The 24,557-nt window shown below is 63.8% G+C and overlaps 7 protein-coding genes and 2 non-coding genes across 9 annotated transcripts; 4 read left to right on the forward strand and 5 right to left on the reverse strand.

Annotated features, from left to right (window-relative positions):
• Positions 1–8,134: 8,134 nt before the first annotated feature.
• RHOBADRAFT_t113 lies at positions 8,135–8,223 on the reverse strand. The gene has a single exon. It is a non-coding gene; the product is annotated as a tRNA-Asp (tRNA).
• A 211-nt stretch (positions 8,224–8,434) lies between these two features.
• RHOBADRAFT_t111 lies at positions 8,435–8,517 on the forward strand. Its single transcript has one exon. It is a non-coding gene; the product is annotated as a tRNA-Gln (tRNA).
• Positions 8,518–8,693: 176 nt separating this feature from the next.
• On the reverse strand, positions 8,694–10,777 carry RHOBADRAFT_66868 (uncharacterized protein). Its single transcript, XM_018419103.1, has 13 exons — positions 10,691–10,777; positions 10,586–10,616; positions 10,470–10,512; positions 10,292–10,394; positions 10,217–10,223; positions 10,123–10,135; positions 9,921–10,033; positions 9,776–9,835; positions 9,576–9,693; positions 9,341–9,442; positions 9,092–9,249; positions 8,956–9,021; positions 8,694–8,893 (listed from the first exon to the last, which is right to left on the reverse strand). Exons 1-13 carry the CDS (start codon positions 10,755–10,757, stop codon positions 8,884–8,886), a joined length of 891 nt encoding a protein of 296 aa, XP_018268855.1. The 5' UTR covers positions 10,758–10,777; the 3' UTR covers positions 8,694–8,883.
• Positions 10,778–10,917: 140 nt separating this feature from the next.
• On the forward strand, positions 10,918–12,053 carry RHOBADRAFT_38918 (uncharacterized protein; the record flags this gene model as incomplete). The annotated part of the gene is made up of 1 exon (XM_018413578.1): positions 10,918–12,053. The coding sequence occupies one exon, from the start codon at positions 10,918–10,920 to the stop codon at positions 11,950–11,952; it is 1,035 nt and encodes a 344-aa protein (XP_018268856.1). The 3' UTR covers positions 11,953–12,053.
• A 1,595-nt stretch (positions 12,054–13,648) lies between these two features.
• RHOBADRAFT_38922 (uncharacterized protein) lies at positions 13,649–15,196 on the forward strand (the record flags this gene model as incomplete). Its single annotated transcript, XM_018413579.1, has 5 exons — positions 13,649–13,911; positions 14,001–14,436; positions 14,499–14,564; positions 14,630–14,935; positions 15,023–15,196. 5 exons carry the CDS (start codon positions 13,649–13,651, stop codon positions 15,194–15,196), a joined length of 1,245 nt encoding a protein of 414 aa, XP_018268857.1.
• Positions 15,197–15,687: 491 nt separating this feature from the next.
• On the reverse strand, positions 15,688–17,875 carry RHOBADRAFT_17772 (uncharacterized protein; the record flags this gene model as incomplete). Its single annotated transcript, XM_018412388.1, has 11 exons — positions 15,688–15,808; positions 15,946–16,047; positions 16,157–16,282; positions 16,369–16,620; positions 16,709–16,816; positions 16,898–17,016; positions 17,114–17,203; positions 17,303–17,370; positions 17,436–17,538; positions 17,619–17,714; positions 17,804–17,875. The coding sequence occupies 11 exons, from the start codon at positions 17,873–17,875 to the stop codon at positions 15,688–15,690; spliced, it is 1,257 nt and encodes a 418-aa protein (XP_018268858.1).
• Positions 17,876–18,304: 429 nt separating this feature from the next.
• RHOBADRAFT_66869 (uncharacterized protein) lies at positions 18,305–18,884 on the forward strand (the record flags this gene model as incomplete). The annotated part of the gene is made up of 4 exons (XM_018419104.1): positions 18,305–18,344; positions 18,412–18,484; positions 18,552–18,692; positions 18,772–18,884. Coding segments are annotated over 4 exons (324 nt in total), but the record flags the coding sequence as incomplete, so codon positions are not given.
• Positions 18,885–19,292: 408 nt separating this feature from the next.
• RHOBADRAFT_55491 (uncharacterized protein) lies at positions 19,293–20,393 on the reverse strand. Its single transcript, XM_018417873.1, has 4 exons — positions 20,318–20,393; positions 20,132–20,261; positions 19,639–20,071; positions 19,293–19,548 (listed from the first exon to the last, which is right to left on the reverse strand). The coding sequence occupies exons 1-4, from the start codon at positions 20,324–20,326 to the stop codon at positions 19,323–19,325; spliced, it is 798 nt and encodes a 265-aa protein (XP_018268860.1). The 5' UTR covers positions 20,327–20,393; the 3' UTR covers positions 19,293–19,322.
• Positions 20,394–20,617: 224 nt separating this feature from the next.
• RHOBADRAFT_66870 (uncharacterized protein) lies at positions 20,618–21,993 on the reverse strand. The gene is made up of 5 exons (XM_018419105.1): positions 21,797–21,993; positions 21,696–21,738; positions 21,556–21,637; positions 21,132–21,484; positions 20,618–21,030 (listed from the first exon to the last, which is right to left on the reverse strand). The coding sequence occupies exons 1-5, from the start codon at positions 21,897–21,899 to the stop codon at positions 20,661–20,663; spliced, it is 951 nt and encodes a 316-aa protein (XP_018268861.1). The 5' UTR covers positions 21,900–21,993; the 3' UTR covers positions 20,618–20,660.
• Between the last annotated feature and the right edge of the window lie 2,564 nt (positions 21,994–24,557).

Here is a 24,557-nt window from a genome sequence, read left to right on the forward strand (position 1 = left end):
CAGTAGCTTGCTCAGCGGGACCATCCCCCCGAGGCTGCACCTTCTTCTTCCTTCCAGCTGGCCGTGGTGCGGTCGGATTGGGCTGCCCTTGCAGGGCAGAATAGAGTACGATACGCTCTAAATGGTTAGCTGGGTTAGAGGTTGAACAGACCTTGTGGCCCAGCTCTCCAGAGGCAAACCTGTTCCTGGCAAGCCCCACCCTCTCGGACCCAAACCGTTTGCACGCGCAGCTCTATGAGGCAGAGGTCTCCCAGCCTACCGCTCAGCACAGGGACCATTGAACAGTATACCTTGATGGTAATGGAGCCAGATTTGCGATATTGCATCAGTAGCATGCTCAGCGGGACCATCCCCCCGAGGCTGCACCTTCTTTTTCCTTCCAGCCGGCCGTGGTGCGGTCGGATTGGGCTGCCCTTGCAGGGCAGAATAGAGTACGATACGCCCTAAATGGTTAGCTAGGTTAGAGGTTGAACGGACCTTGTGGCCCAGCTTGGCAGAGGCAAACCTGTTCCTGGCAAGCCCCACCCTCTCGGACCCAAACCGTTTGCACGCGCAGCTCTATGAGGCAGAGGTCTCCCAGCCTACCGCTCAGCACAGGGACCATTGAACAGTATACCTTGATGGTAATGGAGCCAGATTTGCGATATTGCATCGGTAGCATGCTCAGCGGGACCATCCCCCCGAGGCTGCACCTTCTTTTTCCTTCCAGCCGGCCGTGGTGCGGTCGGATTGGGCTGCCCTTGCAGGGCAGAATAGAGTACGATGCGCTATAAATGGTTAGCTAGGTTAGAGGTTGAACAGACCTTGTGGCCCAGCTCGGCAGAGGCAAACCTGTTCCTGGCAAGCCCCACCCTCTCGGACCCAAACCGTTTGCACGCGCAGCTCTATGAGGCAGAGGTCTCCCAGCCTACCGCTCAGCACAGGGACCATTGAACAGTATACCTTGATGGTAATGGAGCCAGATTTGCGATATTGCATCAGTAGCATGCTCAGCGGGACCATCCCCCCGAGGCTGCACCTTCTTTTTCCTTCCAGCCGGCCGTGGTGCGGTCGGATTGGGCTGCCCTTGCAGGGCAGAATAGAGTACAATACGCCCTAAATGGTTAGCTAGGTTAGAGGTTGAACGGACCTTGTGGCCCAGCTTGGCAGAGGCAAACCTGTTCCTGGCAAGCCCCACCCTCTCGGACCCAAACCGTTTGCACGCGCAGCTCTATGAGGCAGAGGTCTCCCAGCCTACCGCTCAGCACAGGGACCATTGAACAGTATACCTTGATGGTAATGGAGCCAGATTTGCGATATTGCATCAGTAGCATGCTCAGCGGGACCATCCCCCCGAGGCTGCACCTTCTTTTTCCTTCCAGCCGGCCGTGGTGCGGTCGGATTGGGCTGCCCTTGCAGGGCAGAATAGAGTACGATACGCCCTAAATGGTTAGCTAGGTTAGAGGTTGAACGGACCTTGTGGCCCAGCTTGGCAGAGGCAAACCTGTTCCTGGCAAGCCCCACCCTCTCGGACCCAAACCGTTTGCACGCGCAGCTCTATGAGGCAGAGGTCTCCCAGCCTACCGCTCAGCACAGGGACCATTGAACAGTATACCTTGATGGTAATGGAGCCAGATTTGCGATATTGCATCAGTAGCATGCTCAGCGGGACCATCCCCCCGAGGCTGCACCTTCTTTTTCCTTCCAGCCGGCCGTGGTGCGGTCGGATTGGGCTGCCCTTGCAGGGCAGAATAGAGTACGATGCCGCTATAAATGGTTAGCTAGGTTAGAGGTTGAACAGACCTTGTGGCCCAGCTCGGCAGAGGCAAACCTGTTCCTGGCAAGCCCCACCCTCTCGGACCCAAACCGTTTGCACGCGCAGCTCTATGAGGCAGAGGTCTCCCAGCCTACCGCTCAGCAAAGGGACCATTGAACAGTATACCTTGATGGTAATGGAGCCAGATTTGCGATATTGCATCGGTAGCATGCTCAGCGGGACCATCCCCCCGAGGCTGCAGCTTCTTTTTCCTTCCAGCCGGCCGTGGTGCGGTCGGATTGGGCTGCCCTTGCAGGGCAGAATAGAGTACGATACGCCCTAAATGGTTAGCTAGGTTAGAGGTTGAACAGACCTTGTGGCCCAGCTCTCCAGAGGCAAACCTGTTCCTGGCAAGCCCCACCCTCTCGGACCCAAACCGTTTGCACGCGCAGCTCTATGAGGCAGAGGTCTCCCAGCCTACCGCTCAGCACAGGGACCATTGAACAGTATACCTTGATGGTAATGGAGCCAGATTTGCGATATTGCATCAGTAGCATGCTCAGCGGGACCATCCCCCCGAGGCTGCACCTTCTTTTTCCTTCCAGCCGGCCGTGGTGCGGTCGGATTGGGCTGCCCTTGCAGGGCAGAATAGAGTACGATACGCCCTAAATGGTTAGCTAGGTTAGAGGTTGAACGGACCTTGTGGCCCAGCTTGGCAGAGGCAAACCTGTTCCTGGCAAGCCCCACCCTCTCGGACCCAAACCGTTTGCACGCGCAGCTCTATGAGGCAGAGGTCTCCCAGCCTACCGCTCAGCACAGGGACCATTGAACAGTATACCTTGATGGTAATGGAGCCAGATTTGCGATATTGCATCGGTAGCATGCTCAGCGGGACCATCCCCCCGAGGCTGCACCTTCTTTTTCCTTCCAGCCGGCCGTGGTGCGGTCGGATTGGGCTGCCCTTGCAGGGCAGAATAGAGTACGATGCGCTATAAATGGTTAGCTAGGTTAGAGGTTGAACAGACCTTGTGGCCCAGCTCGGCAGAGGCAAACCTGTTCCTGGCAAGCCCCACCCTCTCGGACCCAAACCGTTTGCACGCGCAGCTCTATGAGGCAGAGGTCTCCCAGCCTACCGCTCAGCAAAGGGACCATTGAACAGTATACCTTGATGGTAATGGAGCCAGATTTGCGATATTGCATCGGTAGCATGCTCAGCGGGACCATCCCCCCGAGGCTGCAGCTTCTTTTTCCTTCCAGCCGGCCGTGGTGCGGTCGGATTGGGCTGCCCTTGCAGGGCAGAATAGAGTACGATACGCCCTAAATGGTTAGCTAGGTTAGAGGTTGAACAGACCTTGTGGCCCAGCTCTCCAGAGGCAAACCTGTTCCTGGCAAGCCCCACCCTCTCGGACCCAAACCGTTTGCACGCGCAGCTCTATGAGGCAGAGGTCTCCCAGCCTACCGCTCAGCAAAGGGACCATTTAGTAGTATACCTTGATGGTAATGAAGCCAAATTTGCGAAATTACATCAGTAGCATGCTCAGCAGGACCATCCCCCCGAGGCTGCACCTTCTTTTTCCTTCCAGCCGGCCGTGACACAGTCAGATTGGGGGGCCCTTGCAGGGCAGAACAGTGTACAATGCGCTCTAAATGGTTGGCTAGGTTAGAGATTGAACGAACCTTGTGGCCCAGCTCTGCAGCCCATCCCCCTGAGGCCGCACCTTCTTCTTCCTTCCAGCCGCCCGTGACACAGTCAGATTGGGCTGCCCTTGCAGGGCAGAACAGATTACAATGCGCTCTCAATGGTTGGCTAGGTTAGAGGTTGAACGGACCTTGTGGCCCAGCTCTGCAGCCCATCCCCCTGAGGCTGCACCTTCCTTTTCCTTCCAGCCGGCCGTGGCACGGTCGGATTGGGCCGCCCTTGCAGGGCAGAATAGAGTAACGTGCGTTCTAAATGGTTAGCTAGGATAGAAGGTGAACGGAGCTTGTGGCCCAGCTCTGCAGCCCATCCCCCTGAGGCCGCACCTTCTTCTTCCTTCCAGCCGGCCGTGACACGGTCAGATTGGGCCCTTGGCCCTCCGGGCACACCACTTGGCGCAGGGACCATATAATAGTATACATTGATGGTAATGGAGCCAGATTTGGGCCAGTGCATCAGTCACGTCCTCAGCCAGACCAAGCGTCGGGGCCCCCTTGGACCCAACCCGTCTGCGCGCACAGCTCCATGAGGAACAGGGCTACCGACCTACCGCTTGGCACAGGGACCATATAATAGTATACCTTGATGGTAATGGAGCCAGATTTGGGCCAGTGCATCAGTCACATCCTCAGCCAGACCAAGCCTCCCAGCCCCACTCGGACCAAAACCGTCTGCGCGCACAGCTCCATGAGGAACAGGGCTACCGACCTACCGCTTGGCACAGGGACCATACGATAGTATACCGTGATGGCACTGGAGCCATATTTGGGCCAGTGCACCAGTAGCATTGTCGGCCAGACCAAGCCTCTTGGCCCCACTCGGACCCAACCCGTCTGCACGCACAGCTCGATGAGGAACAGGGCTACCGACCTACCGCTTGGCGCAGGGACCATATAATAGTATACCTTGATGGTAATGGAGCCAGATTTGGGCCAGTGCATCAGTCACATCCTCAGCCAGACCAAGCCTCCCAGCCCCACTCGGACCAAAACCGTCTGCGCGCACAGCACCATGAGGAACAGGGCTACCAACCTACTGCTTGGCACAGGGACCATATAATAGTATACCGTGATGGTAATGGAGCCAGATCTGCGCCAGTGCATCAGTCACGTCCTCAGCCAGACCAAGCGTCTTGGCCCCACTCGGACCCAACCCGTCTGCACGCACAGCTCGATGAGGAACAGGGCTACCGACCTACCGCTTGCCGCAGGGACCATATAATAGTATACCTTGATGGTAATGGAGCCAGATTTGGGCCAGTGCATCAGTCACATCCTCAGCCAGACCAAGCCTCCCAGCCCCACTCGGACCCAACCCGTCTGCACGCACAGCTCGATGAGGAACAGGGCTACCGACCTACCGCTTGCCGCAGGGACCATATAATAGTATACCTTGATGGTAATGGAGCCAGATTTGGGCCAGTGCATCAGTCACATCCTCAGCCAGACCAAGCCTCCCAGCCCCACTCGGACCAAAACCGTCTGCGCGCACAGCTCCATGAGGAACAGGGCTACCGACCTACCGCTTGGCACAGGGACCATACGATAGTATACCGTGATGGCACTGGAGCCATATTTGGGCCAGTGCACCAGTAGCATTGTCGGCCAGACCAAGCCTCCCAGCCCCACTCGGACCAAAACCGTCTGCGCGCACAGCTCCATGAGGAACAGGGCTACCGACCTACCGCTTGGCACAGGGACCATACGATAGTATACCGTGATGGCACTGGAGCCATATTTGGGCCAGTGCACCAGTAGCATTGTCGGCCAGACCAAGCCTCTTGGCCCCACTCGGACCCAACCCGTCTGCGTGCACAGCTCGATGAGGAACAGGGCTACCGACCTACTGCTTGGCACGGGGACCATATAATAGTATACCTTGATGGTAATGGAGCCAGATTTGGGCCAGTGCATCAGTCACATCCTCAGCCAGACCAAGCCTCCCAGCCCCACTCGGACCAAAACCGTCTGCGCGCACAGCTCAATGAGGAACAGGGCTACCGACCTACCGCTTGGTGCAGGGACCATATAATAGTATACCTTGATGGTAATGGAGCCAGATTTGGGCCAGTGCATCAGTCACATCCTCAGCCAGACCAAGCCTCCCAGCCCCACTCGGACCCAACCCGTCTGCACGCACAGCTCGATGAGGAACAGGGCTACCGACCTACCGCTTGCCGCAGGGACCATATAATAGTATACCTTGATGGTAATGGAGCCAGATTTGGGCCAGTGCATCAGTCACATCCTCAGCCAGACCAAGCCTCCCAGCCCCACTCGGACCAAAACCGTCTGCGCGCACAGCTCCATGAGGAACAGGGCTACCAACCTACCGCTTGGCACAGGGACCATACGATAGTATACCGTGATGGCACTGGAGCCATATTTGGGCCAGTGCACCAGTAGCATTGTCGGCCAGACCAAGCCTCTTGGCCCCACTCGGACCCAACCCGTCTGCACGCACAGCTCGATGAGGAACAGGGTTACCAACCTACCGCTTGGCACGGGGACCATGTAAGAGTATACCTTGATGGTAATGGAGCCAGATTTGGGCCAGTGCATTGGTAGCATCCTCAGCCAGACCAAGCCGCCCAGCCCCACTCGGACCCAAACCGTCTGCGCGCACAGCACCATGAGGAACAGGGCTACCAACCTACTGCTTGGCACAGGGACCATATAATAGTATACCGTGATGGTAATGGAGCCAGATTTGCGCCAGTGCATCAGTCACGTCCTCAGCCAGACCAAGCGTCTTGGCCCCACTCGGACCCAACCCGTCTGCACGCACAGCTCGATGAGGAACAGGGCTACCGACCTACCGCTTGGCGCAGGGACCATATAATAGTATACCTTGATGGTAATGGAGCCAGATTTGGGCCAGTGCATCAGTCACATCCTCAGCCAGACCAAGCCTCCCAGCCCCACTCGGACCCAACCCGTCTGCACGCACAGCTCGATGAGGAACAGGGCTACCGACCTACCGCTTGCCGCAGGGACCATATAATAGTATACCTTGATGGTAATGGAGCCAGATTTGGGCCAGTGCATCAGTCACATCCTCAGCCAGACCAAGCCTCCCAGCCCCACTCGGACCAAAACCGTCTGCGCGCACAGCTCCATGAGGAACAGGGCTACCGACCTACCGCTTGGCACAGGGACCATACGATAGTATACCGTGATGGCACTGGAGCCATATTTGGGCCAGTGCACCAGTAGCATTGTCGGCCAGACCAAGCCTCCCAGCCCCACTCGGACCAAAACCGTCTGCGCGCACAGCTCCATGAGGAACAGGGCTACCGACCTACCGCTTGGCACAGGGACCATACGATAGTATACCGTGATGGCACTGGAGCCATATTTGGGCCAGTGCACCAGTAGCATTGTCGGCCAGACCAAGCCTCTTGGCCCCACTCGGACCCAACCCGTCTGCGTGCACAGCTCGATGAGGAACAGGGCTACCGACCTACTGCTTGGCACGGGGACCATATAATAGTATACCTTGATGGTAATGGAGCCAGATTTGGGCCAGTGCATCAGTCACATCCTCAGCCAGACCAAGCCTCCCAGCCCCACTCGGACCAAAACCGTCTGCGCGCACAGCTCAATGAGGAACAGGGCTACCGACCTACCGCTTGGTGCAGGGACCATATAATAGTATACCTTGATGGTAATGGAGCCAGATTTGGGCCAGTGCATCAGTCACGTCCTCAGCCAGACCAAGCCTCAAACCTAAGCGGACCATAGGGCTGGAGCGTCCGAGGCTCCCACACCTCAATCCTGTAACTGACCCAACCTGAAACTCTCACACCCTATCATTCACTGTGTGGAGCACCTGTCACCAACAGGACAGGGTCTCTGGGCCAGATCCTTGCGCAACCCACAACCTAAGCGGACCATAGGGCTGGAGCGTCCGAGGCTCCCACACCTCAATCCTGTAACTGACCCAACCTGAAACTCTCACACCCTATCATTCACTGTGTGGAGCACCTGTCACCAACAGGACAGGGTCTCTGGGCCAGATCCTTGCGCAACCCAAAACCTAAGCGGACCATAGGCCTGGAGCGTCCGAGGCTCCCACGCCTCGATCCTGTAAGTGACCCAACCTGAAACTCTCACACCCTATCATTCACTGTGTGGAGCACCTGTCACCAACAGGACAGGGTCTCTGGGCCAGATCCTTGCGCAACCCAAAACCTCAGCGGACCATAGGCCTGGAGCGTCCGAGGCTCCCACGCCTTGATCCTGTAGTGCCATGCTTTACTGCCACCCCTGCCCACCTTGACCTCCTCAAGCGCTGTTGTTTGCCAATCTTGCAGCGTTACACTCTGATGTGACTGGACTGCTCTCACTACTTGCACAACAGCAGTGTGCCCTGAACTTGTTTGCCCCAACAGCCTCCGTCGAGCACTTGCGCAAGCCCAACCTTTGTTGGTCACTGCTAAGCCTCTCCACTATCTCTTGCTGCCCGTTGTGCCAGAGGGCCGGTCCTCCTCCACCGCTTGCGTAGCTCTGTCTGTCTCTCTTGACAACCTATCTCTCCCTCTCTTACCTGAGGTCTTGTGAGAGCATTGCTGCAGCTCCTGACCACCCTGCGATACCGTCCTGCCGCGCCTCTGATCTGGGCCAAGTTGCGAGGGGGTTGTCCGCAGCAAAAGGAGCCGCACACTTCCCCTGCCGCGCAAAATCCAAGCGCCAAAACAAAAGCTCTTCGACCGGGAATTGAACCCGGGTCTCTGCCGCGTTGGTCCATGAGGACTGACAAGGCAATATACTAGCCACTATACTATCGAAGATGCGCTTGGGCGTCACATTAGATCTTGCATCCCAGTTCAAATCTTCTTTGCGCGCCGCTGCTGCGCGGTGGACAGACCCGCAGCCTCCGGACGACACGCGAGAAGGAAGGCCTGGCTTGCAGACCCGACGAGAGGCCGAGAAGAGGGGATCACGCGGCAAAAACCCAAATTGCGGTCCAAGGTGGATACGTCGGCACGCCGCATACATGCAGGCGAGATAGTATAATGGCTAGTACACTCGGTTCTGACTTACTCTGCTTCCGAGCAATCTGGGTTCGATCCCCAGTCACGCCTCCCTTTTTGGCCAACGCGCGCTCCGTCTCGGTACGGTCATGCACTCGTCCTCGCGCGACCGGCCGCGCAAAACGGTGCCGAACTGAGGGGGACGAGGTCTCTCTTTGCACTTTTGCCGCAGGAGGACCGCTCTAACGCGCGCTCTCGCTTTCGAGCCCGGTCGACTTTCTCGAGTGCACGGTGCCAGCAGGGAATGGTGCGGTTGCAGGTGGACGCAAGGAAATAGTCCCGAGAAGTCCTGCGATAGAAGAGAGGGAGAGGGAAGAGGTTTTACAGCCCGGGAGGAAGGAGGAGGGAAGAGGGCGGGCACAGAGGCGGACACGGGCACGTCTAGAGGGGGTGGTGGGAGGGCGAGCGGGGCACTGACTACACGTACCTGTGTGCGGGCGAGGGACCGTCAGTCGGGGTGCGTGAGGGAGAAAGGGAGAGGGGGCGCACTTGGAGAAGAGGGGAATGAGGGTCTGAGCGAGGGTGAACGAGAAGATGAGCTTGGGGCCGACGACGCTGTGTGCGCCGGATCGAAAAGACATGTCAGTGCGCAACCCTCGCGAGAAAGGAGAGCGAGGCGACGCACAGGACCTTTGGCGTCAAGCCCTTGAAGAAGGCCGACGCGCCCTCGTTCTTGATGAGCTCGCGCACGACCGTCATGCCGCCGACCTTGCTCTCAAAGTTCTGGTTCTGGATGCGCGTCTTGATGACGTCGAGCGGCTGCGAGATGGCGATGGACGAGATCTGCGTGAATCGGGTGGGCGACGGTCAGCTCTGGGTACTCACGACGACGAGGACGAGGGAAGGGAAGAGAAGGGCAGGCAACAGGACGCACCGATCCGGCGATGGACGCGATAAAGTTCTGGTACCACGTCGCCGTGCGGTAGTCCTCGAGCTTGAACACGTACTCCTTGGTGAACGCCGAGCCACCGAACAGCTGCGTAGTGCGGGGCGAGGACAGGGTCGAGTCAGTCTCGGTCGGTCGGGCTGACTGTCGGTCCGGCCCGGCGAGAGAGAGGGAGAGAGGGGAGAGAGGGAGGGAGAGCGGGGGAAGAGAGAGCGGGACGCACGGCAAACGAGCCGGGCGCGTTGCGCGCGGCGGTCCACGACGCGCCGCGGTACAGCGAGAAGCCCTCGTCGCGGACGATCTGGACAAAGCCGCGCGAGCGGAACGCCTCGGGGTTGGTCCTGCGCGAGGTTCGAGTGAGCGGATCCGGGTCGGGGGAGACGAGCTTCCGAGGCGAAGGAGAGAGAGGGAGGTGCGACGCACTGACGCTTGATCTTGAGGACGTCGAGGGGCAGGAGGACGATCTCGCCGATGCCGGTCAGGCTGCGCAGGGAGGGGTGGGACGGCGGGCCACGTTAGCGCTGCGGCACGAGGGTCGGCGCCTGGGAGGGGGGAGGCAAGGACGCACGAGCCGGCAGTGGCAGCCATCATGGCCTTGCCGTTCTTCTCGCCGAACGCGCCGTCAAAGCTCTTCTTGAAGTTGCGCGACAGGAAGTCGTTGAAGTACGGCTGGCCGCCAAACTGCGAGGCGAGGCGAGGCGAGGCGATGGGAGGTGCAGCCGTCAGTGACCATCAGGGAGCGCCGAGGGCGAAAGGGGAGAGGTGCGCACCTTGTAGACACGCCTGCACGCGGGAAGGAGACGAGGGAGAGGTCAGTTCCTGGGTCCGTCGAGTCAAGGGAGACGAGGGAGGGAGGGAGCGCACTGGAGGACTGCACGAGGGGGAACGAGCTAGGTCAGTACGACTCTGCGGAGCGAAGGAAGAGGACCGGGGACGCACCCTTGTACCCTGCGGCGTAACCGAGACCCGGGAAGAGCGACAGGAACTTCTGACCGGCGCGCGCGTTGGCGTGCTCTCGGAAGACGATCTCCATCATGGGCTTCTGTGGGTGGGGCGCGTGATCCGTCAGCTCGGCGTGCGAGGGAAGGCGGACCAGGCTAGTGGGGGCGAGACGCACGCCCGTGACCTTGTTGGACATGAGGCGCTTGGCGACCGTGTCGCTGCGGCGAGGCGAGGGAGGGGCGCAGAGGTCAGCTTCGGGTGCAGAGGAGGAAGATGGAGGCGAGTGCGTACACCGGGTGGAAGATGATGAGCTCGGCGATGCCTGCGGGAGGACGATAGGCGTGATCAGTTTGGGGAACCGGGGAGGGAGGTCGAGGAGGAAATGGAGGGACAGACCCGAGGTGCCGGAACCGAGGATGCGGGCGGCGTGCGAGTCCTTTCCACCGGCAGCAGGGGGCGACATGGCTACAGGTACGACGGGCGAGAGGGAGACCGGGGAGAGGAGAGAGGAGGAGCGAGGTGGGGAGAGACAGACGAGCACGAACGGGGCAAAACTCCCAGCGACCTCGTCCCCTCCTCTCCTCGTCGCCCTGGTCCTGCCAGTACCGCCCTCACTCGCCGCGATGAAGACCGCACGCGCCATCGTGCGCACCGCCAACCTCGCCGCCGCCCCTCGCCCCAGCCCTCCCTCGACCTCGACCTCGTCCTCCTCCTTCCCCCTCGCCTTCATCGGTCCCGGCGCACCCCGCTCCGTCTCGTCGTCGTCCGCCGCAGCCGCGTCCGCCAAGGCCCAGGGCAAGGCCGCCGCAGCACCAGCTCCCGCTGCCGCACCGGTCGAGCTCCCCGCCAACGTCTCGTACGGCCAGACGGCGCGCTCCCGGCTGCGCGACCACTACGACGCGTCGCTCTCGCACGACCTCCTGTACCTCCTGTACTCGCACCCGACCCACGTCGAGGCCCAGACGGGCCGCCTCCCCGACCCCTTGTCGCGCTCGCCCGTGTGGAACCCGGCCAACCCGTACGCGAGCGGGCGCGCGGCGCCGCCGCGCCCAAAGGGCAACCGGTACCTCGTGCCCAACCCGTCGTACACGTCGCCCGACGCCGTCCCGCAACTCGAGTCGATCACGGTCGAGTGCATGACCAAGACGGCCGTCGGCGTCAAGAGCAACCTGCTGCCCGTCATCATGGCCTTCCAGGCCATCACGGGCGAGCCGCTCCAGAGCAAGCACCCGGGCGCGTACGGCCCCGGTTCGGGCAAGGGCATCGTCGTCACCAAGTCGACCAAGAAGTCGGCGTCGTTCAAGATCCGCGCCGGCGCGCCGACGGGCGTCAAGGTCGAGCTCAAGGGCGAGCAGATGTACACCTTCCTCGAGTCGGTCGTCGATTTCGTCCTCCCGCGCCTCAAGACGTTCAACGGGATCCCGCTCCCGGCCGCGTCGCACCCGCGCCAGTCCATGTCGTCGACGTCGGGCGTCGTCGCGTTCGGCCTCCCGCCAGAGGCCATGGGCCTCTTCCCGCAGGTCGAGGTCAACCTCGACCAGTACCCGCGCGCGTACGGCATGAACATCTTTTGCGTCACGAGCGCAAAGGGCCGCGGCGCGCAGGACCAGGCGCGCGCGCTCCTGTCGGGCATGGGTCTCCCGTTCGTCAAGCGGTGAGCGAGGGCGCGGGCGCGGGCTGCGGGCGTGCATGTGCGCGAGGGGTTTGGGGCGCGGTCGTCGTCGTCGTTGTACTATTCGCAAGTCCAGGCTCTCTCATGGTCCGTGCGCGAGAGCGAGAGAGAGAGAGAGAGAGAGAGAGAGAGAGAGAGAGAGCTTCCTCCTTGGTCTCGCACTTCGAGCCTCCCTTCTCCTCCTTCGCTCTCGAGCTGTATGGAACGACCAGGGCGGCAACGAGGCGTCGCCGGTGCGCAGCGTACCGAGACGCACCTCTCGCTGGCTGTCGACCGGCAGGTCGTCGCTCGCACCTCCACTCCGCTCGCCCGGGCCCCTTGCTCGCTCTCTCTCGTCGCCCGACGCTCGCGCCCGCGATTCCGACGTCGACTCGCCCGGCGTCTCTCAGAGCGCTGGCTCGCCGGCTCGCCGGCGACTCGCAATCGACCGTGCAATGAGCTAAAAGTCGAGTAGCGCGAGAGCTTGAGGTGCGCAGCTGCTGGCAAAGCGAACGAGCGAGGCGCTCATCTCTTCAAGTTCGTTGCTCGGACAGATCGAAGCGTGTCTCGCTGCAGGGAGAGACGGAGTCTCTCTCCCTGGCTCGATCACCTCGGGAAGCAGGCGAAGCCAGATTGCCGCCCTCCTTTGTGCGACGAGCGCCGACGAGCGAGCGAGTGAGCGACCGCCCCGAGCGCGAGAAGCGCGTGTGCTCGAGAGGTGCGAGAGCTCTGAGAAGGCGCGTGCGCGGGCCAAGTGCAAAGGGAAGCCCGCGCCCGCAAGCGGGAGTGGCTCTGGTTGCACCCTCTCATTTTGTTAGCGCACTTTCCCTGCCGAGATGGACTCGCCGCCCGCGTCGACCAAGCGCCCGCGGGAAGTGTCCGGCGGCAACGTGAGACCTCATCTCTCTCGCGACCGCCGACCGCCGCTGCGCCCTGAAGGCAGCAGCAGCTCGACCAGCACCGCCCAGGAGGCCTTTGCCGCCTTGCTGTCGGGCCTGCACCCATCGTCGTCGCCGCACACACCTCGCGCGGTCGAGCGCGACCCGGTCTTCTGCGCCTCCCCGCTCTACTCTCCCGCCGTCGTCGTCCCGCCCACCACCGCCGTCGCCATGGACAGCCAGCCGCCACATGCGTTCCAGCACCTGCAGCACCAGCACCCGCACCAGCAGCCCCTCCAGCCCCAGCAGCACGGCGGCTACTCGCCCACCGACCCCTCGCCGTTCGTCACTGGTGCTCCCGCCGGCGGCCCCGCAGCTTCTCCCGGCGCAGAGGGCCACTACGGCGGCCATGGCGCCCTCGCGAGCAGCCTCCAGGGCCTGCACGAGCCATCTGTACGTCCCCCTCTCGCTTGCCTCTCTCTCGCGCCGGCTCCTCGCGCGAGGTGTGTGCGGCGGCGCCGGGGGCGGTGCTTTTCCTCTCCCACGCACGGGGCTGACCACACGCCGCCGCAACCCTCGCAGTACCCGCCTCCGATGCACCACGACACGGCCATGTCGCCCTCGTCGGCCGCCTCGTTCGCGACCCCGGCCCTGAGCCACGACGGCAGCGTCGTGTCCCTTTCTTCGTCGGCCGACTCGCCCGCGACCCTCCCGCTCCAGTTCACGCCCGGCTCGTCCCCGGCGTACCTCCACCAGGCGGCGAGCCCGGCCCAGGGCGACTACTTTGGCGGCGCCGGCGCCGGCGGGGTCGGTGGGTCGCCCGGCATGGTCGGCGCGGGCGCGGGCGTCGGTGGACCTACCGTCGGCCTCGGGTTCGGCGCGCTCGCCGCCGCCGAGGGCAAGGGCAAGGAGCGCCAGGGCCCGTCGCCCGGCGCGAGCGCGGGTGCGGCCGACAGGGTGGGCGCGCGCGCGAGCCCGGCAGAGCGGGAGCCGCCGAGGCGTCAGACGGTGCGGCCGGCAGAGTTCAGGCGCAGGGGCGAGGAGCTCGGGTTGTCGCTCGGTGACTTTGACATGCTTGACACGCTCGGGTGCGTCCCGTTTACCCCCTCGTTCTCTCTATCTCGGCGCTCCCTCGCGCGTCGTCCCTGACACCCTCTTTCTCTCTCGTCGCCCGCAGCACCGGCACTTTCGGTCGCGTCCTCCTCGCTCGACTGCGCACGTCGCCCAACCGGCCCAACCAGACGCAGCCGCACTACTTCGCGATGAAGGTCCTCGAGAAGAACACGGTCGTGCGCCTGCGCCAGGTCGAGCACGTCAATTCGGAGCGCTCGACGCTCGCGCACGTGCGGCACCCGTTCGTCGTCAACCTGTTCTGCACCTTCCAGGACGAGGCCAACCTGTACATGCTCCTCGAGTACGTCCAGGGCGGCGAGCTCTTCTCGCACCTGCGGCGCGCGCAGCGCTTCTCGGCCGACGTCGCGCGCTTCTACACGGCCAACATCATCCTCGTCCTCGAGAACCTGCACGCCCAGGACATCATCTACCGCGACCTCAAGCCCGAGAACCTCCTCATCGACTCGACCGGCCACATCAAGGTCACCGACTTTGGCTTTGTGCGTCCCCCTCGCTCTCTCGTCTCGCCCGTTCACGCTCTGACGAGCTGTCACGCACGCAGGCCAAGTACGTGCCCGAGCGCACCTGGACCCTGTGCGGCACGCCCGAGTACCTCGCTCCCGAGATCGTGCGTCCAACTCCTCCTCCTCGCTCGGACCTGTCGACCGTCGCTCACGCTTGCCCGCGCGGCAGATCACCGCCACGGGCCACGGCGCCGCCGCCGACTGGTGGGCGCTCGGCGTCCTCCTGTTCGAGCTCCTCGCCGGCTACCCGCCCTTCTTTGCCGACAACCCGCTCGAGATCTACGAAAAGATCCTCGCCGGGCGGTATGGCGTCCCGCGGCACATCGACCCGCTCGCCAAGGACCTCATCGGGCGGCTCTTGACCGACGACCTCACCAAGCGGCTCGGCAACCTCAAGGGCGGCGCGCAGGACGTCAAGAACCACCCGTGGTTCGAGGGCGTCGACTGGGAGTCGCTCGCGCGCAAGGAGATCAGGGTGCGTCCGCGCCGTCCTCCCGTCCTTGTCAGGCTCGTCGCAAAGTGGCGCCGTGACTGACTAGCTCGTCGATGGTGCTCTGCGCAGGCGCCCATCATCCCGATGACGATCAACCCGGGCGATGTGAGCAACTACGAGCGGTACCCGGCGACGGCCATCGAGACGCTGCCCGGCGTCCTGCGCGCCATCTCGCAGCGCAAGTACGGCTTCAGCCCCGAGAAGGGCCCCGACCCGTACGGGTACCTGTTCCCGCTCTTCTAGGAGCCGGGCGCCGGTCGTCGTCCTCCTCGCTCCCTCGCTCCCTCTCTCTCTCGCACCCTTCTCGCGCCTTTGCCGTTCTACCCTCGTTCCCTCCCTGTGAGTCGTTGTCACCACCGCACCTGCATAGCGTCCCTCGTCCTCCCCTTCTTCAGCTTTGTCGATTTCCCCTTCCAGCTCCTCGATACCCTCTCGCTCTCTCTCTCCCTCTTCGCCCGCCCGCTTGAGCACAACCACTATTCCCCCCTCGCGCCTCGTAGTTCGTCGTTCCCTCGCAAACCCGAACTCGCAGCTTTTCCTCTCCCTACTGTCGTTGTTTCCGACCGTGCCCGCGAGAGCGATCGAGCGAGACGAGGAGAGAAGCGCTCTCGAGAGCCGTGGACGTGCCGAGAGAGAGGGACGAGGACAGGACAGCACGAGTTGCACAGCTCACACAGGCACAACGAGTCTACAAGGTGGAAGGGAGGGGAGGGCCAAGAGAGAGCTAGTGGCGCTCAGGCCCAGGCGTGCGAGAGGAGGCGCTGCGTCGCGACGAGGCTCTGGTACTTGACGTCCGGGTCGGCGTGCGTCATGAGCTCCATGACGCGCGCTTTGGCGCCGAGGTCGTCGATGGCCCTGCACGCGGGAGGTGTGCGCGAGCGAGGGGAGGAGGAAGAGGAAGAAAGGAGGGAGGGAAGGGAAGGGAGGGAGGAAAGGCGAGGTGAGTGACCGTGCGGGCGAGCGCGACGAGAGGAGGCAAACGCGAGACGCACTTCTTGGCGTTGTCGTAGAACTTGACGAACTGGGCGAGGTCGTTGGCGGCGACGGCAAGCGTCGTCGCGTCGTGCGAGCTCATGAGGATGCGCACGAGGACCCTGTTTCGCGCGCAGGCGGAGCGAGGGTCAGTCCTGCTCATCTCTCGCTCGCTCACTCGGTCCAGGCGAGCGGGCGCAGACAGAGAGAGAGAGAGAGAGAGAGACGCACTTAAGCTGTTCGCGGTCGCGGTCGACGAGCTTGGGCGCGTTGTCGCGCCAGAAGTCGTCGTTCTTGTGCGGCGGCGACCACGTCAACTCGCCCGACGCGAGCTCCGACTTGTACTCGTCGTACGTCCTGTGCTCCGGACCGCCAGCTAATCAGCGTGCGCTCGACCGGCGGTCGAACAGAGGCCGAGAGTGCGCAGCGAGAGGGGGACGCACGTGAGGCCCGCAAAGCTCGACTTCAGCTCGTCGACGAGAAAGTCGACGTCGTCCTTGATCTCGTCGTCCGAGAACTTGCGGCCTTGGAGCGTCTGGACGTAAGGGAGGACTTTGGCGACGAGCATGGGCGCGAGGTTGGCCTTCGGCGCCTTGGTGACGAGGTTGCGGAACGACGCGAGCGCGACGCGGATGACCTTTTCCTTGATGGCGCGCTTCGAGACGTCGAGGAGGAGCGGGATCAGGTTGTACTGCCTGCGCGCGCGAACCTCAATCGCGAGTCAGTCTCGCGATCGGGGAAGGACCGACGACGACCCGACAAGGAGAAACGCTCGTAACGCACGCGTTGATCTCGGCCGCGATGCGGTCCTCGAACGTGAGGAGCCAGAAGCAGAACGCGAGCTGGTACTGCATCTGCGGGCTCGGGCTCGCGCGCAGCAAGTGGACGAGGCTGTTGCGGGGCGTGGGGTGCGGGCGCGGCGTCAGTGCTCTGCGCATGACGCGAGGGGGAGATGAGAGAGAGTGGACGCACCCCTCGATGACCTTTGGGGCGGCGACGGCGTCTTTGCCCTCTGTCGGGCCCCAGCACATGGTGCGCGCGCGCGACACGCGCAGGACCGACTCGAGGCACTGGACGGCGACGTCCTGGCCCTCGGGGTCATTCGGTTGCCCTGGGTGCGCGGACGAGTGCGTCAGTCAGAGGGCTCTGGCGAGAACCGGAGAGAGAGAGAGAGGGCAGCGCACGGACGAGGTTGGACAGGTGCTGCAGGAGCTTGGCGATGACGTTGTCGGCCGGTGCGCGGTCGTACGACAGGATGGTCGACGTGATGGCCGACGCCTTGAGGCGGACAAAGTCGTCTTGAGAGTCGAGAAGCCTGTGTGCGGGTTGCGATGATTAGCGCGGTGCGTGCGAGGGGAGGAAGGAGGGAGCGAGGACGCACTTGAGGAGAGGAGGGTACGGGGAGTCGGAGCCAGAGATGAGGAGGGAGATGCGCTCCTCGCGGTCTGTCGGGAGGCAGAGGAGAGTCAGCGCCGACCCAAGATCTGGCAGAGGGAGGAGCGGGACGGACCTGCGATGAAGTCGCCGAGGAGGACGAGGACAAACTGGAGTGTGTCGTTGCGCGACAGCTTGTTGAGTAGCCGAATGTACAGTGCCGCGTACGTCTCGCCCTCCTGCGCACGCGGGACGAGAGGCTGGGTCAGCTCGAGGCCCCCAACTCGAGAGGGGGAGAGAGGAGGGAGGGACGACGGACGGCATCGAGAATGGGCTCCGCCTTGTCGCGGCTGGCGGCCACTCGCTGAATGAGCTGAACGTCGTCCTGGCCGAGCAGACCTGCGCGCTGGTACCCCTGCGAGCGGTGCGTGAGCATGACGACGAGACCCGCGTCGGCTGCTCCTCGTCGAGGCAGGGGTCGGGGAGAGAGAGAGGGGGACGCACGTCCCAGGGGATGGCCTTTGCGCGGATCTTGAGGCTGCGGTCGCTCATGAAGGGGTTGGCGACGAGCGACATGGTCGAAAGCGACCGGGCGGGGAAGGGGGAGCGAGAGGTTGGCGAGCAGGGGATCAGGGGTGCTGGCTGGTGGAGCTGCTGCCGAGTCGAGTGCTGCCGTGTAGAGTGGCGCTGGCGGTGCTAGAGTCGAGCTGTGGTGAGAGTGGCCGTCCTCCTCTCGATGGAGACAACGACGCTTCTTGGCTCCCGACCGCTCACTCTTACGCTTGCGCTGCGCCGCTCGGGGCCGCCAGAGGGGCCGGCTCACCTGCTGTGCCACTCGCGCTGTCGCGCACTCGCTCTGCTGCACCTCCACCTCGCTCGCTCCGCTTCCTCCTCCTCGTGCCTTCTCTCCCCCTCTGGCCCCGCTCTGGCCTTCGCACCGCTGCGAGCCGTCGCCGCGACGACCTCGTCTCGCTCTGATTCTCTCTCTCTCGCTCCTCGTCGTCGCTCTCGCACTCGTTCCCCAAGCCGCCTCGACCTCGCTCATGTACCCTCCTTCTCTCCGTCGCTTCTCTTCCCCGAGCGCACGACCTGAACTCGGTCGCCCCCTCTAGGTCTACCGTCGCACAGCCCTTTCAGCCGCACTTGGCTCGTCTCCCCTCGCCCTGCGCCAGCTGCACCTGCTCGGTGCGCCCCGCTCCTCTCCTTCGCGCGACCGGTCGAGCAACAGCAGCTGACCCGCTCCTTCTCGCAGACATCGGGCTGCCCTCGCCTGGGGTCCGTCGAGCCGACTGTCAGCAACGCCGACGTCCAGATTACGCTCGCGCAGGTCGAGCGCGGCGAGGACCTGCAGAGCTGGAGCGAGAGCGAGCGCAGCGACCTCGAGCGCGAGATTGTGCGTCCGTTTCGTTCCGCCTCTGCTCGCCCGCCTCCTCGTGCATCCGACTGACTCTCTCTACCTCTCGGGTCCGCAGGTCGCCGCATGGGAGAAGGAGGCGTGGTGAAGCAGCCCTCGTCGTCGCAAGCCGCTCGTCGCAGCTGTAGATAGATCTCTCGCCTCGTGCAACGCTTTAGTTCTCCCTAGTTCGGTCTGCCTCGCGCAGCTCATCTCCTCGATCATTGCGGCCTACGGCGACTGGGGCTTCACCCAGGTCCGCGGCGTCTCGGGTGGCTGGATCGGCATCGTCTGGTGCGTCCCGTCTCTCTCTTTCGTCTCCTTGGTCCAGGTCGCTCACTCTTCTCTCTCTCTCTCGTCGTCTTCAGGGTGTGGAACATTGTGTGGTTCTTCCCCTTGGACTTTGTCAAGTTCGGCGTCCGTGCGCTCGTGCGCATGTACAACACTCGCCGCGGCAAGCACGCCCAGGGCATCAAGCCGGTCGACGGCGTCCCCATCACGCGCACCCAGTCGCGCCACGAGTCGCTGTACTCGAACCGCACCGCACCTCGTTCCTGCGCCGCGCCCAGAACTCGGTCGGCCTCGGCAGAGATAGAGCGAATTGGGCAGCACGTCCGTCGTTGCAGCGCCTCACGGCAGCCTCCGAGCCCCACCTCGCTCGCCGCTCCACAACGCTCGCACCGTCGCCGTCCAGCTCGCCCACGCCGCCCGGACCGCGTCCCACAGCCCGCCGAGCCAGCCTCGCCCTGTGCTCGTCCTCGCCGCCGCTCCGAACGCAGCAGCCGACAGGCTCACGACGTCGAGCGCAAAGTCGCCCGCCTGGTCGCCAAAGTGGGACCGTGCCATGAAGCTGAGCCTGCGCGCACGAACCCGCCCTCGCGTCGTCAGGTGCCCGCCTGAGGAAGAGAGAGAAAAAGACAGAGAAAGAGAGAGAGAGGGGACGCACTCGTAGATCCTCGCCGGGTCAAACGGCTCTGCGTCGTCCGCCGGCCGCCCGCGGTACATCGGCTTGAACTCGTCCCACCTCGCGAGCCTCGTCACGCTCCGCTCCTCGCCCTTCTCGCCCTTCTCACCCTTCTCGCCCTCGACGTCGCCCTCGAGAAGCCCGTCGAGGTGGTCGCTCGCGTCAAACGCCCACTCGTACACCGTGACGCTCTCGCGCCTGCCGTCCGGGCGCCGTGCGGGCTCACTCGTCTTGAGCGCGAGGACGAAGCGGGTCACGGGGCCGGGGCCGCCGGCGGTGGCGTCGGTGAGGGACGAGGGAGGGGGAGGGACGTAGGTGAGGAGGAGGCCCGAGGTGCGCGAGCGAGAGAGGGACAGGCGCGAGGGGAAGAGGGTCGACTGCGAGGCGAAGCCGGCGCCGCCGAGGGTCGTGATGTCTGTGTCGGGCGGTGCACGTGTCAGTACTGCTCCGTCCACATGCACGCTGAGAGACGCACCGAGGTGGCCCTTGAAAGTCGCGACGTTGGTCCGGTCGTCGACGAGCCAGGACGACGAGGACGACCCGCCTCGCAGCGTGTCGTTGACGGCGTGGAATGTCGGCCACAGCTCCGAGGCACCGAACAAAGGCTGCAGGGCGTGCACAGTCAGCTCGGCGGGCGGTGTAGAGTGCGGGGAGGGCTCACCTTCGACATGCGGGCTGATGACGAGTAGAGGCGGGCAAGCGACGGGGCGAGGCGAGGCAGCTTGGAGGCGGTCGAGAAGGTGTGCAAGGGGAGGTGTGCGGGCTTTGCTGGCGAGCTGGTGGCACGAGCGAGTTGCGGTAGAGCAGGAGACGGAGCTGTCGGCGGCCGCAGCGAACGAGCGAGACCCGTCGCCTCTGTCGAGCTCTTGCCCAGCAGGAGAAGCGAGCCCTTCGAATGCAGGCCGGAATGCAGAGGAAAGAGCGACGCAAGAGCAGCTCTCGACAAAGCCTCTCGCGAACCGACTTGGAGAGAGCGCGGAACGGCTTCTCGGGCCAGAGCGCTTCTACCGCGGTGTCCCGCCGCCATTCTCGACGCCGTATCTCGTCGCGAGGAGATCCCTGACGCCCGCCTTGGTCACCGGTATCCGCCCGACCCTCCTCCACACGCTCTCCTTCCCGACCTTGCCCTGGACCTCGCCTCCATCCGCGCTCGCCTCGATCGCACCCCTCGGGTCACTGCCCCACTGCCGATACAGGCGCAGGAGCATGTCGGCGCAGTCGACGATGTCGTCCTCGGTCGTGTCAAAGTGGGTCCACCAGGGGACGGGCTCGAGCGGGAGGGCGATTGGCGGCGAGGCGAGGCGGGTCGCGAGGTAGATGGACGCGAGCGCGAGGGTGCTCTGCGGATACAGGGCTGGTGCTGCAGTCTGGAGCCTGCAGGCGGGAGAGAACAGCATGCGAGTGAGCGAGGGAGGGCGGACCGCGAGGGAGAGAACGGCGAGGGGGGAAGAAGGAGCGAGGGGACGGGGACGCACAGGTCGTTGCAGATGCCCCAACACCGCCGCACGAGGTCCTTCTCTCCTGCGAGCTCGAGGACCTGGAGGTAGTTGACGAGGTGCCCGTACGGCAACCCGCACTGCGTCTGGAACGCGAGCCGCTTGAGGATCTGCATCTCGGCGATGACCATGGCGTCCTTGAGGTCGTAGAACTCGGTCGCAAAGTAGTCCATCGGGACATAGGCCTCGAAGGTCGCGGCCGGCGGGTACGGCGGTGTCGAGCAGTAGGCGACGAGGCTGTCGAGGTACGAGAAGCAGTTGACGATGTCGCGAATCCGCAAGGGCGCCTCCTCCAGTTTCGATGCGAGGAACAGCGCGCCCATGCCGACGTCCTGCAAGGGAGACGAGCATGTGAGCGTTCGTGGACGAGCTGGCGCGTGCGAGAGGAGGGAGGGGGACGCACGCGTATGCCAAAATGCTTGAGCGAGGTCACGAACCAGAAGCGCTGGAAGAGGACTTGAGCCGTTGCCATGACGACCTGCGAGCTGCACGCAAGGTCGTCAGTATGTGCTCCAGACGCCCTCGAGGGACTGCAGGACTCACGCCTTGAGCATGATGCCGGCTTGCTGGATGAGGAGGGCGCCGTCTGCTCAACGCAAGGGTCAGCTCGGGACCGCAGAGAGACCAAGAGGGATAGTGCGCACATGCTCGGAGGTCTCGCTCAAGCTCTGCTGGCACGCCGTCGAGTGCAGAGGGTGTCGGCACTCCGAGCGGGGCGAGAGGGTTGAGGAGGTGTCGAGACGCCATCGCGGCACGAGAGGGAGCGCAGGCGAGCTCGTTGATCGTGGTGAGGGCTGGCCGAAGCTGCGCGGTCTCCTCTGGCGTGTGTAGGGAGGTCGGGTGGTGAGGTCGAGGTCGACGAGGATGCTCTCATCTCTCTCTCCTCCTCACCACTCGCCAACCGCTCGCATTGGCTGCCTTGCAAATGCAGTCTGCTCCAGGCACCTGTCTCGCAGCTCGCAGCTTGCAACTGCTCGTCCCCGCTGCTTCGTGACGATGGCGCTCTCGGCCTCCTCCGGCTCGCCTCGCCTCGCGCTGTGACGGTTGTACGCGCCCGGGTCGAGCCCGCTGCGGCTCCTCGGAGGACACTGTCATCCTGTTGAGCCCTCTGTACCCTGCGCAGCTGCCAAGGCCGTCCTGCCATGGCGGCCGCCGCGAGGATGGCTCTGCGGACGGCGCTCCTTCGCACCCGCACCTGCTGCTGCTCCCGAAGCGCTGGCGGGCGAGCGGGACGTCAACTCGCTCAAAGCCTCTCCATGACGAGCGGCGCTTCCTTGAGCTCCTGCTGATCGGGGCTTTACGCTGCGCTGAACCCGCTCGCGAGCGGCTTTCGCGCCGAGACCTCGTTCTGCTCGTTCTCGGACGGACGGCGCAGACCGCGCCTCGAGACATGCGAAGCTACTCTTCTCAAGGCACTTCGCTGTCGAGCGCACCGGACCCGCTGTGCCTCGAACCGCGCTCGACGAGCGTACGCCTCGTCCGCTCGTTCCCCTCCCTGCCGGTCCCTCTGCGTCCGCATCCGTCCTCACGAGACGCCGGCAAATCGATCCGAGCGGAAAGGAGCCAGAGGTTCGCAAAGTGTCCCATACATAAAGAACGCATGTTGGAGCGCGCGCGGCTGCGCAGGATCGCCAGAGACGTTTGCAGCCGAGCAGACGATGGTCGAGCCCAGCTATGAGGCCGCACACCTCGTCTTTAGCGCCGCCCAGACCCAGAGGCCGCGCATGAGAGCGCCGGAGGAAGAAGAAAGAGCGCGTTCGAGGCGAGGGTCCGCCAAGCGGAAGTGCCTTGCCCAGGCTCGAGCCTCGAGCTCGTGGGGGGAACTGCACGCGATACGGCGGGAAAGCGGACTTCTGGTCGAGCTGGGCGGCGACTGCGAGGCGTGCAGTGGGGGGCGCATACACCTCCAAGTGCCGCAAGCGCGAGCGAGCCAAGCCTGCAGAAGCTGAGGTCGCAGGGTGCGAGCGCACCGCAGTGCTCGAAGGCGGCCGCGTTCGCCGCTCGGATGCATCCAGTCCGTCGCCGAGGCAGGGCGCGCAGTCCGAGAGAGCCTGGGAGCGAGCAGAGGAAAGCTGCGTCCAAGCCGAATGACCTGTCGCCCGGGAGCGCCGACGGAGGGTCCGTGCGGCGAACGGACGAGCGTCGTCCGGCGGGAAGGCGACGAACGGCACTCTGCGACCTGCTCGAGAGCGGCAGCGGCACCCCAAGAGCGAGCAAGCAAAGATAAGCTGCCGCACGCAGGAAAGGAGGACCGCTCCGTGCCGACGTGCGAGCCGCACGGCCCGCGGCCGGCGCGCGCGCGTGCCCAAAGGTCAAAAATGGCGCGCGCCCGAACTCGCCGCCGACGACTCGGCCTCTCAATGATGCAACACCGAAGCGCGTGGACGCGTGCATGAAGCGTGCGCCGCTCGCCGGGCTGCAGCGCTGAAGCCACCTCGAGCGCACGAGCCGACGGCATCGACAAGCTGCTCTCCCCGCCTCGACTTTGCGTGGGCGGCGTGGACGTGTATGTAGCTTCCGCTCGCCTCTCGAACGCGCTCAAGCAAGCGCATTCGAATACTAGTTCTCGGGTGCGTCGAGGAGGGAAAGCGGCGAGCCAGGCGAAGAAGGAAGGCGGACGACGTCTTCTTGGTGACGACGACGTCCTCGAGCTCGACGGCGGCACCTCCTCGGACGGGCGCATCTTCGGACGGCGCGCTGCTCTTCTCGGCTTGGAGGTGCGAGTGAAGCGGTTCCCGCTTTCAGCAGCCCGGCCGAGCCCCCGATGCAACTCCCCCAGACTCGCTCTCTGTCCCTCTCGGGCACCGCGCTCGAGCGCAGAAGTTGCCCGCCGCCCGCGCTTGCGCTCCTGCTGGCCCCGCACCCACAGAGGCTTCGGCCTCGCGCGCGCGCTTTCATTCTGCGAGGACAGGCCGAGCCGAGCGTCGAAGCAGAGAGCGTGCAGAGAGGTGCAGAGCAGCCAGTAAAGCTCGAACCGCGCAAGCCGTGAGCGGCCGAGAGGAACCGAGCTCTCCCAGGGCAGGCGGTGGCAGAAACGCGAGCGAGCGAGCGAGCGGGGGATGTGGGCGAGAAGCGGGCCGCGATAGGAGCGTCGGCTTGTTTGGCTCAACCTCGGTTCGAGCGGTTCGACGAGGCTGCCCGGGGGCTTGCGAGGGGGGGGGGGGCTCGAGCGCCGCGGCTGCCAAGCCAAGTCTCGACGAACGAGATGTCAGACGGACAGAGAGGAGCTGGCCGGCGGAGCGAGCGCTCGCACCCACGCCGGCGGACGCTCAGGGGCAAGTACCGCGGACGGACGGCTGCAGCGTAGAGATTCGTTTGCGCTGCGACGAAATCGGGCGAGAGAGTACGGCCTCGAGCCGCGCTACCTGCGCTCACTCTCGCTCGCTCGAGCAAGCCTGGGCAACA

Source organism: Rhodotorula graminis, assembly GCF_001329695.1.
Source record: "Rhodotorula graminis WP1 unplaced genomic scaffold RHOBAscaffold_13, whole genome shotgun sequence".
Classification (NCBI taxonomy): Eukaryota; Fungi; Basidiomycota; class Microbotryomycetes; order Sporidiobolales; family Sporidiobolaceae; genus Rhodotorula; species Rhodotorula graminis.